This window comes from Oratosquilla oratoria, chromosome 42 (genome assembly GCF_046742065.1).
Source record: "Oratosquilla oratoria isolate Oo_2021 chromosome 42, ASM4674206v1, whole genome shotgun sequence".
NCBI classification, from domain to species: domain Eukaryota; kingdom Metazoa; phylum Arthropoda; class Malacostraca; order Stomatopoda; family Squillidae; genus Oratosquilla; species Oratosquilla oratoria.
This window is the reverse complement of record NC_134818.1, coordinates 23,383,850-23,399,438: the sequence shown is the minus strand read 5'-3', so window position 1 is coordinate 23,399,438 and position 15,589 is coordinate 23,383,850. Positions and strand designations below refer to the sequence as shown.

Sequence of the window (15,589 nt, the reverse complement as noted above, 5' to 3'; positions counted from 1 at the left end):
AGTGCTACCCACTGCAGCTACCTTTCCCTCCCTATCCTCCTTCACATTTAGCAACTCCCAAAAATACTCTGCCCATCTTCCTCTTATTGCCGTCTCTTCCATTATCATCTCTCCATCTGCACCTTTTACATTTTCTTCTCTACTTGATTTGCCTCTTCTTCCTCTCTTAATTTCTTTCCAAAACATCTTTTTATTACTTTAAAATTTTCTGTCATACTCGTACTCCATTTCAATATTTTAATACTGTGGAAACATGAATTTACAGGACATAAACACAATCTATATACCAAGAATTTTTCCCCCTTGTAAGGGAGGTAGCCATAAACACAATACATATGTGATAAATTATGGAAATCCCCATTGTAATCTCTCTCTCTCTCTCTCTCTCTCTCTCTCTCTCTCTCTCTCTCTCTCTCTCTCTCTCTCTCTCTCTCTCTCTCTCTCTCTCTCTCTCTCTCTCTCTCTCTCTCTCTCTCTCTCTCTCTCTCTCTCTCTCCAAGAGTTTTAAGTGTATGGTGATGTTATTCTTACACTAAAACCCTCATTTGGTGGGAGTAGGTACATTCCTTTGACTTGGCTACCTCCCTTATAGGGAGGAAGAAGCTCTTCGTATATAGAGAGATAGAAAGCCATCATATCTTGTGATCCAATGAAAAACAGGTAAAGTTTTCATCTCTGTCTGAGTGCAGAACACTTGATACATATCCAGCTTCTTTGCAAATCACCAAAACATTTAATTTGTAATATTTGCTGATTAATCATTAGCGAATATGCAAAATAGCGAATGCTAGTGCCTGTATAGTGAATGGGAAGGATTGAGTGTATATGACTAAAAGTTATCATACCTCATGGTCATAGATGAAGTAAAGGAATTTCACATCTGTCTTATGTTGTCTTCTTTTGTTTTTGTTACAGGAACTTGGTGCAAAAATCCAGAAGACGCCGAATAGGAAGGCCTCCTTTGATGGGACAACCAAAATTATTTGGAGGTTCCCTCGAAGAGTATTTGGAAACCACTAATCAAGAGATTCCTCTCATCATGAAGTCTTGCATAAGAGTTATAAATCTTTATGGCAAGTTCAGTGTTTCGTTTTAACATTACAATACTTTAACAGTGCTTATTTTTATGTTTCTTAACTATAATGTTTTATATTTCCACATACAATAGCTGGCAACCTCCCTTGTGAGGAGGAGGTGGCCTTTTGGTATATAAATAGATAGGTATAATGGCTGTAGTTGAGCACAGCTTCATACTTGTTTATAGTTTGTTGGCCAAGTGGGTTAGGGCATCATTACTTGTGGCAAAGGTCATTGAAATGGCAGTTCAAACCCTGCTGCTGAGGAAGTTGAACCAAGGGTATGGTTCATTAAATTCCATGCTGTTAAGTCCTCTGTGAGGGGTAGTATCATAGCCTTCTGATTGGGTGGAGTATATGATGTTTAACTATTCATCATCATCATCATAATTTATACTAGTGGTGCAGAAATGTGTAGATGCTGGGAGTGAAAGTTGTGTTATCTGATTGTCTGACTCATTTGCTGTAAGTATTCAATGCTTAGTATGTGGCTAGTTAGATATGAAGTTCTGCTGTTATGATCCATTTAAAAAAGAAAATTTTTGTCCCTTAACCTTCGTTTGAACTAAAATTCAGTGCATATTTAATTATATCAGTATTTGTGTCTTGTTAAATGTGCAAAAATATGGAGATCTGAAGGAGTGCTAGGGAAAAAAATGTACTGCCACAGCCAAGGAATGACCTTGTGACTTCTTTTTATTTTATTTTATTTTTTATTTATTTATTTATTTTTTTAAGGCATGTTTTACTTTTTCATTTTGTTATTTTTTTTATTTTATTTTTTTCTTCTTTATTACCTTTCTTGTTTCCATCTTTTCTTTTAATTCCCTTTTCTAGTTTCCTTTTCTGGTATTTCTTACATTTCCCTCATCTTTTTCATCTTCCTGTGTTTTTTTTTATGTAGTTTTCAACAGATGTCTTTAATATCTTAAAGATTTTGAGATCAAAATGTCTAAGAAGTATAATAGGTATTACGGAAATGGATAGGGAGAAATGTGGAAGTGTGGCAGAGAACGGAGGTGGGTAGGAAGCTGTCATTGGGTAAGGTAGATCAGAATGATGTGAAAGTTAAGACATAGGGAAAGAATGGATGAGGAAAGACTAACAAAGAGAGTTTGGAAAGCAAAAGTGGTTGTAGTGAGCTTGAGAGAGGTGGATGGATAGAGAAGGGGCTTAGGATGCACATGGAATTATGCAACCTTGGTCCAGCCTCACATTTACCTCAAACCACCCTCCCATTCCATGCCTGACCCTCACACAAGATGCAAAGATGGGAGAAATGACAAATGGGTTTTTAGATTGGTGTGGGATGGGTGTAGGGTGGATGTATGGTTTGGCTCGGCCACCCCCTTACAAATGGGAAAGGGCCTCTCGGCATGTGCATATTAAATTTTTCTGTATATAATTACTAAATGGATAAATCTTACTAAAAATAATTTCAAATTTTCAGGGTTGCATCATCAGGGTATCTTCAGAGTGTCAGGCTCTCAGGTTGAAATAAATAATTTCCGTGAGTCATTTGAGAGAATGGAGGATCCATTAGCAGATGTAACGGATGCCTCAGATATCAATAGTGTAGCAGGAGTACTAAAACTATATCTAAGAGAGCTTAGAGAACCACTGTTTCCAACAGTTTTCTTTGATCAGTTTATGGAAATAGCACGTAAGTAAACGAATGAAAATATATCTTTTTCTCCACTACCAATAAATTATATGTAGGTTGTTTAACCATGCCAGGATACTCACATTAATACCAACAATATATTGCTTTACATTGAGCTGTAGTGTGAAGTACAAAAGAGAATTGATGTTCTATAACAGTAAGTATATGTATTTCAGAGATGGAGAGCAAACACGAATTTGTTTTAAAGGTGCGAGATGTTGTGACAACCCTTCCTCGTCCAGTTTTTGTAGTCATGCGTTACTTGTTTGCCTTCCTCAACCAGTAAGCTTTATGTTACTGTTTTTTATTTTCTTGCACATATTGATTATGTTATCAACATGTCACAGTATTTATTATCCTTGTTGTAGGCGAATCTTTTAAGCCGTCTGTCCTTTCCAGTTTATCCGAGTTTAGTGATGAAAATATGATGGATCCATATAATTTAGCAATTTGCTTTGGACCCACTTTAGTTCCCATACCTGAAGACAAGGATCAGGTGAGTATTATACAAAATATTTTTGTAACTAAATGAATCTGTTATTATAGTTCTGTGTCTACACTATTATGATAATATATATATATATATATATATATATATATATATATATATATATATATATATATATATATATATATGGGTGAGATGCAGGGATTACCTGTCATCCAGGAGGAACCAAGAAAAGAGGGAGAGAGGGAAGGGTGGTGGATGGGAGTAGAATTATGCATTTTGCTTTTGGCTTCCTCCTTTGGAAAGGGGAATAAGCCCTTGGTATATGTATGTATGTATATGTATATATATATATATATATATATATATATATATATATATATATATATATATATGTGTGTGTGTGTACATATGTACATGTATATGTTTAGGAAGGTATGCGAGAGGAGAAAGTTGAAGATATGTGTGTGTAAACGTAAGGTTATGAGATATACTGTACAAGGGGACAAGATGGCAGTAATTTGGAAGTGAGTCTTAAAGTAGAGCGGCTGGAGGAAGTGGATAGCATTAGGTACTTGGGGTTGCATGTGGTAGGAAAGGAAGGAGTGGAGGTGGAGGTAGGTTGTAGATTGAAAGAAGCATGTAAGTGCCTTGGGGGATTAAAAAGTGTCATGAGAAATAGACTTTTGAGAAAGGATGATTGTACCAACAGCACTGTATGGGACATAGACATGGAATATAAGAGAGGAACAGTTTAAATTTGAGATGAAATGTGTGAGAAGTATGGTAGTGGTTACAAGGTAAGATAGAGTGAGAAATGAGGAGGTGAGGAGGAGATTGGGGGTGGAAAAGGAGATGGGAGATAGGGTTGATGAAAGAGTATTGGGATGGTTTGGACACATGGAAAGAATGAGTGAAGAAAGATTAGTAAAAGAAGTGTGAAAGGCAGAGGTGGATGGAGTGAACATGAGGGGGTGACTGAGGATGAAATGCATGGATGGGATGAAAGGGGCATTAAGCAAGAGGGGGATATCTGTTGAGGAAGGAAGGGAGAAGGCAGAAGATACAGGTAAATAGAGAATGGCTGTGTATGGATGATTCTGTGATAAATGGAAGGGAGTGAGTGGGGGATGGGAGGGCATTAGGAAGTAGTTATTTGTGAATGATATTTTGATGGGAGGGAGGGATGGGGATGAAATGGTTGGGAGTGGAATTATGCCTTTTGAATTTGGCTACCTGCCTGGTAAAAGGGGAAGAGCCCATGGTATATGTAATTACTTAGTTGTATTCTACGGGACAAAAGCTGTGCTCATAGTGACCTGCTTTTGTATCTCTCTGCATCCAGTTTGTTTGTGTGTGTGTATATATATATATATATATAATATATATATATATATATATATATATATATATATATATATATATACACACACACACACACACACACTTTCAACGAACGGACGGCTTGACGAACGCTCTGAAGAAAAGTGCAGATTGTGGATACCAACGCAAAGAGAAGTGCCTTTTTGTATTTGCAGGGGGGGGGGAATTGCTCGTGAGGTAGTGGGAAAGTAAGGAAAGAGGAGAGGGGGAGGGATTACTGGGGAAATGGAAGGTAATGAGGAGGTGGAGGAAATGGCCCTGACGGGCCGCCGGGTAGACAAAAGACCCCAAGACGAGTTGGATGATAACATGTCTAATAGGAATGTGAAGATTAGAGGTATAGATAGGAGCAATATAGCAGAAAGTGATGAGAATATTTTCAAGGGATTTAAAGAGAGTGGGGGGGACTCAAACCCCCCCCGACTGACAAGACTAGAGATGAAGGTTGATAAGGTGATCGAGGACTTGGAGAGTAGGTTAGGTCATATGAACACCATTTTAAAAAGGGTTGAAAGATTGGAAGAACTGGAAAAGGCGAATAAAAACTTAACTGATGAAATAGAAGACCTAAAAAGACAGTTAAGAGAGGTAAAGGGGGAGAATGAGGAATTGAAGAAGAATAGTAAAGAAAACAGAGAAACAATAGCTAAAGAAAGTAAAAATTGGAAGCAAACCCAAGAAGGAAATAAGATTTCATTCACTGACATAGTCAAACAGCAATTGAAAGAACATACTGAAGACTCAGTTATTAAAGTGATGAGACAAAAGGAGAATATAGTAAGGGATTTAGCAGACAAGAAGAAATGTATAATTATATTAGGAATGGAAGAGAAACACAACACAGATAGAACCACAAGAATCAAAGAGGAAAATGAAAAAGTAAGCCAATTACTAGAATCAGTTCAGGAAGATGAGCCAGGAATTATGAAACAAATCGAAGAGAAATTTAGACTCGGAAAGTATAGCACAGACAAGACCAGACCAATTAAGATTAAATTCAAGTCACAAACAACGGCAGAGAATATCTTATCCAAAACAGGGAAACTAGCAACAAGTGAACAACACAAAAAGATATGGATAAAAAGAGAAATGAATAAAGAGGAAAGAGAGGAAGAAAAGCAGAAAAGACTGGAAGCTAAGACAAAAAACGAGAACAGAACGGAGTCAGAGAAAGAGAGATTCTATTGGAGAGTAGTGAACATGAAACTAAGGAAGTTCGACATACAAAAGAAAAACATAAGGGAAACAGAGAACACAATGGAAGTGGCAGAAAACTAAGAGTGTCTTACACGAATATAGATGGATTAATAACAGGATTGAATGAGCTGAATGATTATTTGAAAGAAAAAGAACCGGACATAATGGGAATTGTAGAAACAAAATTAAAAGGCCCACTACCACCCAACAGTGTAGGACATGATGCATACAATTATTGGATTAGAAACAGAGAGAAAAAGCAAGGGGGTGGAGTTATGTTCCTGACTAAGAAGGATATAAACGTGAAAGGTGTCATATATGGAAAGAATACAGTAGAGATGATTATGATAGAAGTGGAAGACAGAGATAAGAAGAGCAGAAAATTTGTGATCAATTATGTGCCTCCGAAAACAGCCTCATGGGAGGAGAGTGAATATAAAAGTATGTTAGAGGACACAAAGATAGCATTAACTAAAATAATGGAAGACGGAGGAAGAATAGTTATGATGGGCGACTTTAATTGCAAAGAAATCTGCTGGGAAGAAATGACAGCAAAGAGTGGTGATGACTCATGGGGAAATGCTCTACTTGAGATGATTACTGACCATTCAATGACACAATGGATACAAGAGAACACTAGGTATAGAAATGAAGAAGAACCATCGAGGCTAGACTTAATAATTACATCTGAACCTAGAATAGTGGACAAGATTGAATATAAAACACCAATAGGTAAAAGTGACCACATATTGATTGAACTGGAACTTAATGAAGAAAAATATATAAAAAGAAATGAACAATATAGAAAAGGAAGAATGATGTATGAAAAAACAAACTTTGATAAAATAAGAGAATTCTTCCAACAAGAAAACTGGGAAGAAATATACAAAGAAGAAACATCAGTGGAAGAGAAATGGAATATTTTGACAAAAATTTACAAAGAAGGAGTGGAAAAGTATGTCCCAAGACAAAAACAAGAAAAAGAATATGTAAAATGCTGGTACAACAAAAGTTGTAGGGAGTTAAAAGACAAAAGAGACAAAGCCTGGACCGGATGGAAAAAAGACAGAAGACCTGAAAAATGGAAAATATATACTGGTTATAGAAATGAATATGTACAAAAGTGCAGAGAGGAAAAAAGAAAATATGAAAAAGATGTTATAGAAAAGTGTAAAGATCAACCAAAACTATTCTACAGATTTGTAAACAATAAACTGAAAAACAAACAAGACTTGGAGAAATTAAGACAAGGGGGAGTTGAATACACTGAGGAAATGGAAATGGCAGAAATTATGAACAAACATTTTAAATCAGTGTTTACAAGGGAAAATATACAACCTGAAGAGATTGAGTGGAAGGAAAAAGTCCCCCCTATGGAAGAAATAGAAGTAACGAAGAATGAAATATTGACACACTTGGGTAATTTTGATGTCAGAAAATCGCATGGGCCAGATGAAATAGCAAACTGGATTCTGAAAGAATGTAGGAATGAACTGGCAGACAAAATACATAGCATAATAAGCAGTTCCTTAAAAGAAGGAAAAGTTCCAGAAGATTGGAAAAAAGCAAATATAGTACCTATATATAAAGGAGGAAATAAAGAAGAACCTACCAACTATAGACCAGTCTCTCTAACAAGTACAATAGCAAAAATATGTGAAAGAATTATCAAAAGTAGATGGGTAAAATACTTGGAAAAAAACAACGTACTAAATCCAAGGCAATTTGGATTCAGACAAGGACGATCATGCGTCACCAATTTAATATGTTTCTATTCAAGGCTAATAGATATAATACAAGAAAGAGATGGATGGGCTGATTGTGCATTTCTAGACCTAAAAAAAGCTTTTGACAAAGTACCACATAAGAAGTTGCTTAAGAAATTAGAATATGAAGGAGGAATACAAGGTAAATTGCTAAATTGGATGGAAGACTTTTTGCAAGAAAGAAAAATGCGAGTAGTGATAAGAGATCAGCACTCAAAATGGAATGAAGTAATAAGCGGTGTCCCGCAGGGAACAGTTCTGGCCCCAATAATGTTTGCTATATATATTAATGATATGGATGAAGGAATTGAAAGCTATATGAGCTTCTTTGCAGATGATGCAAAATTACTGAAAAGAGTGAAAACTGAAGAAGATTGTGAATCACTACAGAGAGATCTAAATAAAGTACAAGAATGGAGTAGGAAGTGGGAGATGGAGTTCAATACAAAAAAGTGTAGTATAATGGAATTTGGAAAAAGCAAAAACAGAATAACAGGATCATATAATTTGGGAGAAGAAGGAATAAAAAGAGTAGAAAATGAGAGGGACCTGGGAGTCATTGTTATGAATAATATGTCACCTGAGAAACATATAAATAAGATTTTTGGAGAAACTTATAATTTAATAAGAACAATCAAAGTGGCATTTACATACCTGGATGAAGAAATGGTGAGGAAAATCCTAATCACCCTGATAAGACCAAGATTGGAATATGCAGCAACGATATGGTCACCAAGTACAAAAAAATGTATAAAAAAACTTGAAAGAATACAAAGAGCAATTACTAAACTGGCACCAACACTCTCAAAACTATCATATGAAGAGAGACTACAAAAACTTAAACTACAGACACTAGAGCAAAGAAGAGAGAGAGGAGATTTGATAGCTATTTACAGAATCATGAAAGGCATAGAAATTACTGATAGAGAGAATCTGATAAAATGGGATGACAGAAATACAAGAGGACACGGAAAGAAAATAAAAAAAGACAACTATAGAAGAGATTTGAAAAAGAACAGCTTTCCTCACAGAGCAATAGACAGTTGGAACAAGTTAGATGAGAAAGTGGTGTGTGCAAAAACAATACATGAATTTAAAAATAGTTTAGATAAAATGAGATATGAAGACGGGACCTCACGAGCATAGCTCCCCTTCCCGTAAAATACAACTAGGTAAATACAACTAGGTAAATACACACATATACCATAAGCATTTTCCCCCTTACAAGGGAGGTAACCAAAAAATAAAGGCATAAAATCCACTCCCACCCTTTCCATATACTCTACTCCCATCCACCCTTCTCCCTCCCTCTTATCTTGAGTCCTTCTGGATGACAGGTGATCCCTGTATCTCGCCCACTGCCCTGAGTCGGAAGCAATGTAGCAAGACACAGGACATTCACAGCAGCTGCTTCATGAAATTGGTGACCCCCCTCTCCATCCCTTCATGCAGAAATAGAGAAGACAGGGAGAAATCCCTTTGGGCTATGTAAATTTATTTTTCACTCATACTCACTTACCCCCACCCCCACCCACTCCCTCTTATGCATCACAGCATCATCCATACACAACCATTCTCCACTCACCTCTATCTTCTGTCTTCTTCCTTTCTTTCTCAGCAGACATTCCCCTCTTCACCAATACCCTTTTTACCCCATCCATCCATCTCATCCTTGGTGATCCCCTCATGTTCATTCCTTCTACCTATGCCTTCCATACCTCTTTTACTAATCTTTCTTCACTCATTCTTTCCATGTGTCCAAACCATCCCAATAGTCTTTCATCAACCTTATCTCCCATCTCCCTTTCCACCCCCACTCTCTTCCTCACCTCCTCATTTCTCACACTATCCAGCCTAGTAAACCCTACCATACTTCTCAGACACCTCATCTCAAACACATTTATACTCTTCCTCTCTTGTGTTCCATGTTACTGCCACAATCACTCCTTCATATCATCTCGTCTTAGCATCCATTCCCAAATGTCTATTTCTCATGACACTTTTTAATCCCCCAAGGCATTTACTTCCTTCTCTCAAAATGCATTCTACCTTCACCTCCACTCCTCCCTTTCCTACCACATTCGCACCCAAGTATCTAAAAATATCCACTTCCTCCAGTCTCTCTCCCATAATGCTCACTTCCAATTTGCTGCCATCCTCTCCCTTTGTATATCTCATCACCTTACTTTTACTCACATTCATCTTCAACTTCCTTCTTTCACACACCTTCCTAAACTCTGTTACTAACTTCCTTAATCCCTCCTCTGATCCTGCTACAAGTGCAATGTCATCAGCAAACAACAACTGGTTTATTTCCCTTTTTTCTCCATTTTTTTTTAACCATCTCCACTCTCTGACCCATTACCCATGTGTTTTCCTCTTGCACTACCCCATCCATGTATATATATATACAAAGGGCTTTTTCCCCCTTATAAGAGAGGTAGCCATGTCAAAAGGCACATACCCATCACCATCCCCATCATTTCCATTCCCATCAACCACCCTTTCCTCCCTCTCATCATAGCTCCTCATGGATGAAGGGTCATCCCTGTCTCTTGCCCACTCTCCTGGGTTAGAAACACTGTAGCAAGAAGCAGCACATCCACAGCAAGGCTGCTTCACTTAATTGGCAACCATCCCTCTCTGCTCCTTCATGCAGAAATTAGAGAAGATAGGGAGAAATCCCTTCAGGTTGATATCATTCACACATAAGCACTCCCTACTCCCCATCACCTGCTCCCTCCCATCCTTGCATCATAGTATCATCTATACACAGCCATTCTCCACTCACCTGTATCTGCTGCCTTCTCCTGTCCTTGCTCAATACCCCTTCCACCCCATACATCCATCTAATCCTCATTCATCCCCTCAAGTTCACTCTGTCCACCTTTGCCTTCCACGCCTCTTTTACTAATCTTTCTTCACTTATTCTCTTCATGTGTCCAAACCATCCCAATACTCTTTCATCAGCCCTATCTACCATCTCCTTTTCTATCCCCACTCTCCTCACCTCCTTGTTTTTCACTCTATCCAACCTTGTAACCCCGTACCATACTTCTTAGACATTTCATTTTAAATACATTTAAACTTCTCTCTACCCCTCTTGAATTCCAGTTCTTTACCCCATACAGCACAATCACCCTACCATATAATCTCTTCTTTGCATCTATTTCTAGATGCATATTTATCATGACACTTTTTAATCTCCCAAGGTATTTACTTGCTTCTCTCAATATACAATTTATCTTCACCTCCACTCCTTCCTTTCCTGCTACATGCAACCCCAAATATCTAAAACTATCCACTTCCTCCAGCTGCTGTCCTTTAAGACTTACTTTGAAACTCTCTTCCATCTTCCCTTTTATATTTCATCACTTTACTTTTACCCACATTTACCTTCAACACTCTCCTATCATATACCTTCCCAATCTCCATCACTGACTGGTTTAATCCCCCCTCTGACCCTGCCACAAGTGCAGTGTTGTCTGCAAATAACAACTGGCTCACCTCCCACTTCTCTCCACTTTCTTTAACTATCTCCATTCCCATGCCCATTACCCACACATTGAACTCCTGCACCACCCCCATGCATGTACACATTGAACAGCTATGGTGACATAACACATCCCTGATGCAACCTCACATTTACCTCAGACCACCCACTCCATTTCCCATTTTAACACAGGGTCTACCATTCTTTTAAAAACCCTTGACTGCCCTTAACAGCTTTCCTCCAATCCCATATATCTTCAAAACCTCCCACAGTGCCTGTCTACCCTGTCATAAGCCTTTTCCAAATACATAAATGCCCAAAAAATATCCTTACCTTTTGCTAAAGCTCTATCACACATTTGCCTTACCATAAAAATATGATCCAGACAATCCCTTTCTGAAACCCACACTGCTTTTCACCAATTACTCCCTTTGTTCTTCTACTACTCTCAGTTAAAACCCTCCCATAAGCCTTCCTAACTACACACAATGAAATGATCCCTCTAAAACTACTACAATCACATTTGTTCCCTTTTCCCTTGTAAAGCAGAACTATATAGGCACTCCTCCAGTCTTCCAGCAATCTACCCTCCCTTAAACACACATTAAACACCCTCACTAGCCAGTCCACCATTGCTGTACCTCCCTTCTTCAGACACTCCACATGAGAACCAGCTACCCTAGGGGCCTTACCTGCTCTCATCATTTTCAAAACTACTTGTACCTCATCTTTTCTTATTTTTCCTCCATTTTCTTCTCCCATCACCATGATTTTCTTACTGCTTCCCACCATTACCTCTAATTCCTCCCAATCCTTCTCCACTTCTCCACATTCAACAGCTCTTTAGAATACTCTTCCCATCTTTCCCACACCACCTTCTCTCCCATTAACATTGTCTATTTGTGCCTTTTATCTTTTCTTCACTACTTGACTCATCTCCCCCTCTTCTCATAACATCCTTGTAAAACATCTCTTTATCACTTTCAAGATTTCCTGCCATACTCCTCCCCCATTTTACATCTGCTCTCCTTTTTTCCTCCTTTATCTTATGTTTTGCTTCTTGTTTTGCTTCTCTTCTGTTTTCTTTGTACCTCACATATGTTCCAAAGTCAGTAATTTAAATTTAGCCAGTCTCTCCTCATATGACAGGTTTGAAAGTGTTGGGGCCATTTTTGTGGCTGCTCTGGATTTGTTCAATTTTCTTTATATTCATTTTGGTACTAGGTGACCATTGTATTGCAGTATATATATATATATATATATATATATATATATTTGAATAGATAAATAAAGATATTGAATTAACCTGGTATTCTGAATTAATGTTTACATTACTAGTATGATTGTATAAATAGATAAATAATGAAGTAAATAAATAAGATAAAATTAATAAAATAAAAGGAGCTAAGATAAAAGGTACAATGAATCGATGTTTGATGGGTGAAGGGTGAATGCATGCCTTGACTGGCTACCTCCCTTATAAGGGTGAAGAGGCTTAGTATGCATAAAAAAAGTAGATGAGGAAGGGGTTACCATATTATGAAACAGTAAGGGTAAACCAGCTGTAATGTTGGGCCCTGCTCTGGGGGTGGTGTCTTGCTACATTGCCATTGACCTGAGCAGTGTGATAGGGAATAAGGGTGGCCCTTCATCCATGAGGTGCTAAGATGAAAGGGATGACAAATGGGTTTTGGATAGGTGTGAGATGGATGTATGCTTCAGCCACCCTCCTCATAATGTGAAAGGTCTTTTGGTGTGTATGTATATGTATATATTACAAATTATTATTACCATTATTTTATTTCATTTAATGTATTCATTTAATTATTTATCTTTTATTTTTGTTTAAGAACTATGTTATAATTGGATACAGTATGAATGGAATATATCCAACAGTTCAATGAAACAAGAGGAAGATGTTAGGAAAAATATAAATTTTGGTGGGGGGCTTTGAATAGGGAGTTAAGGAAGGATAATGATGCCCTCATTATGCAGTTTCATTAATTTGTATTATAGGAAAAACCAGGAGAAGTAAGATATAGTATATCGTAAAAAGTGAGTGAAATGATGTATAGAATGTGGCAAAAAATGGAGAGACTTAGAAATCAAAGGTGGAATTCTATCACTGCCCATGATCATAAGTAGTTATAGACTTTTTTTTTTTTTTTTCTGTTGCCCAAATATTGAACAAGATGCTAGTACCTGTATGACCTGAAGTGTTTCATCAAGTGAGAAGTTAGATAACTCCTTGCAGTCATAAATTAGCCTGTAAAATTATGAAGAATTGTGTGAAAAACATTTACGAGATCCTATAACAACTCCTCTTTGTATCTATAGGTTCAGTATCAGAACTTGGTCAATGAGTTGATCAAGAACATTATTATCTTCAGTGAAGATATTTACCCAAGTGATGGTGGAATAACATATGAAAAGTACATATCCAGGGATTCCATAGACTTAGAAGTTGATGTCGGGGAAGCCCCCTCCGACATGCCAGACGATGTGGACTCTGAGCCTGGGCAGTCTGAGGATGGTGAGTACAATCATTCTCAGTTTTTATTTGAGGTGCTCTAAATTAGGCTGCCTTGTGTTTGTCATACCACTGATTCAGGTTTTCCTCATTTCATTTTTGCATTTAATCAAGTTTTTGTGTTTTGTGTTTCCTATTTTTTTGTGTGCTTTAAGTCATCACCATTCACTTGGTTTTAAAGTATGTGTATTGCATGCATACATCATTTTGTATTGGCATGTTTAGAAAAGTTTGTTGAAAAGTTGATGTTGAGGAGCATGAAATGGATTGTTTGTTTGTCTGCATGGTTGATACCTCACTAGGCTTTCTTGTCTCTACTTTTGCAGATTCTGTCTTTAGGGATAGAGATATATCTCTCCAGATATTTGGCAGTAAGTTTTAATTTTTTGGACTATAATGTATTGCTTCCTTGAACTATTTCGCTTTCAGCTCACACAGTACTTTGATGAAAATACAAGTACCTTACAAGTGCCATATGGTCACACTACCTCCTACATTTTTCAGAAGGAGAAATTCTAGAAGCGGTTGCTCAGTTTGACTTCAGTGCCAGGTCAGATCGTGAGTTAAGTTTTCGTAAAGGGGATGTGCTGGTTCTCCACTCCCAAGTGTCCTCAGATTGGTGGCGGGGATCCTTCAAGGGCCAGCTGGGACTCATTCCAGACAAGTACATCCTCCTTAAGATAAGGTAATAACACATGAATGCCAGGATCCGCTCAGTTTAGATGTATCAAGTGGATTTTCTAACTTGTTGAGCTAAAACTGGGAAATATGAAAAGGATTTTTATATTAACATATTTTGTCAAGTCTAAAGCATGCCATAGTACATCTTCCTAAACTAATGAAATCATACTTTGATTAAATCAGTGAACTAAAACAAAATTAGACATGCAAGATTTCTACCAAAGTTGCATAGTTGGTGACCTGGTGTTAAAAAGAGAGCGATAAAGAAATTGGACCAAATAACACAAATCAGTATGTACAAATGCATTTCATATGGTTAAACTTGGGACTAAAATTTGATTTGATTTGACCAAAAAGAGGAGGCACAAGCGTTAAAAAAAGGATAATTCTTTCATCTTGTGAAAAGACCTGATGAGATTGACAGTATTTCTTTTCAGTAGATACTGCAGCTCTGGTACTTAAGATAACTGAACTAAGTCAGAACCATTTCACTGAATTTAAACTGAACACTTAAGATCATTATACTGCGTATTTGATATCACTACTTAACTATTTCTACTGCTTTTTCTAAGACTCCCATCTCTGTTTATGTAGATTATCCAGAGAATGTTTACCCCCCACACAATGCTCAGCCGCATTGCCCCTCTTCCAAGTTGTGCCTCTTGGCTTCCAAAATTCATTAGAAAATTGTCTTACCATGTTTGTGATGTAGATTTGCTTTGTAGCCACTACCCCCCCCACCCCTGCCCCTCCCAAGCTCCCATCCAAGCATCCATAAGTGTTACAAAATTGCCAAGTCCTTGAAAAACCCTGGACACAAAAAATAGGTGTTTAGAATATTCTTACAACAGGTTTATTGGGAAGATTTGTAAATGCTCCCTCTGGTTATCAATCTATATTTAAGTTTCTCATGATTCATCTAACCTTGACTATAATGCAAATCCATGTATCCATGTACAGAAAGTCAGAAATGAGGGCATTTTATTCCTTTTGTCACAGTGGAATAATCGACACCATGTATGTGTATGGTTAACTCTCACATTGGGTCTTATGTAAATTGGGCTTTGGTGCAATCTGTATTGCTTTTTTAACCCTTTCACTGCTGATGGGGTTTTCTTCAGTTGAATAAAATCAACTGGTGGTGTCTGCAATAATTACTAAAGCTAGAAATATTAATACAGTGAAACTGTTCGCCATGGTTGGTTTGAGGTAGGTTTAACTCTTGTTTGGAGGTGATGTTCCACAGTTGAATGAAATGACAAGGTTGCTGTTAGAATAAATGTTGAAATAATGCAGTGAGAGGGTTAATAGCTGAACAGCCTTGAACTGGATCACTTAGTACTTAAGTGAAG

General features: G+C 37.4%; 1 protein-coding gene across 14 annotated transcripts in view; it reads left to right on the top strand.

Moving 5' to 3' along the window:
* LOC143021448 (SLIT-ROBO Rho GTPase-activating protein 1-like) overlaps nt 1-15,589 on the top strand; it is a 356,550-nt gene that overhangs the window by 318,065 nt on the left and 22,896 nt on the right. For 13 of the 14 annotated variants that reach the window (XM_076178930.1, XM_076178931.1, XM_076178919.1 and 10 more), the window contains 7 exons: nt 916-1,073; nt 2,527-2,739; nt 2,916-3,021; nt 3,139-3,235; nt 13,364-13,559; nt 13,883-13,927; nt 14,061-14,241. In XM_076178930.1, the coding sequence (XP_076035045.1) occupies nt 916-1,073; nt 2,527-2,739; nt 2,916-3,021; nt 3,139-3,235; nt 13,364-13,559; nt 13,883-13,927; nt 14,061-14,241 (996 nt within the window). The remainder of the gene's footprint in view (nt 1-915; nt 1,074-2,526; nt 2,740-2,915; nt 3,022-3,138; nt 3,236-13,363; nt 13,560-13,882; nt 13,928-14,060; nt 14,242-15,589) is intronic. The other variant, XM_076178928.1, reaches the window with a different exon arrangement.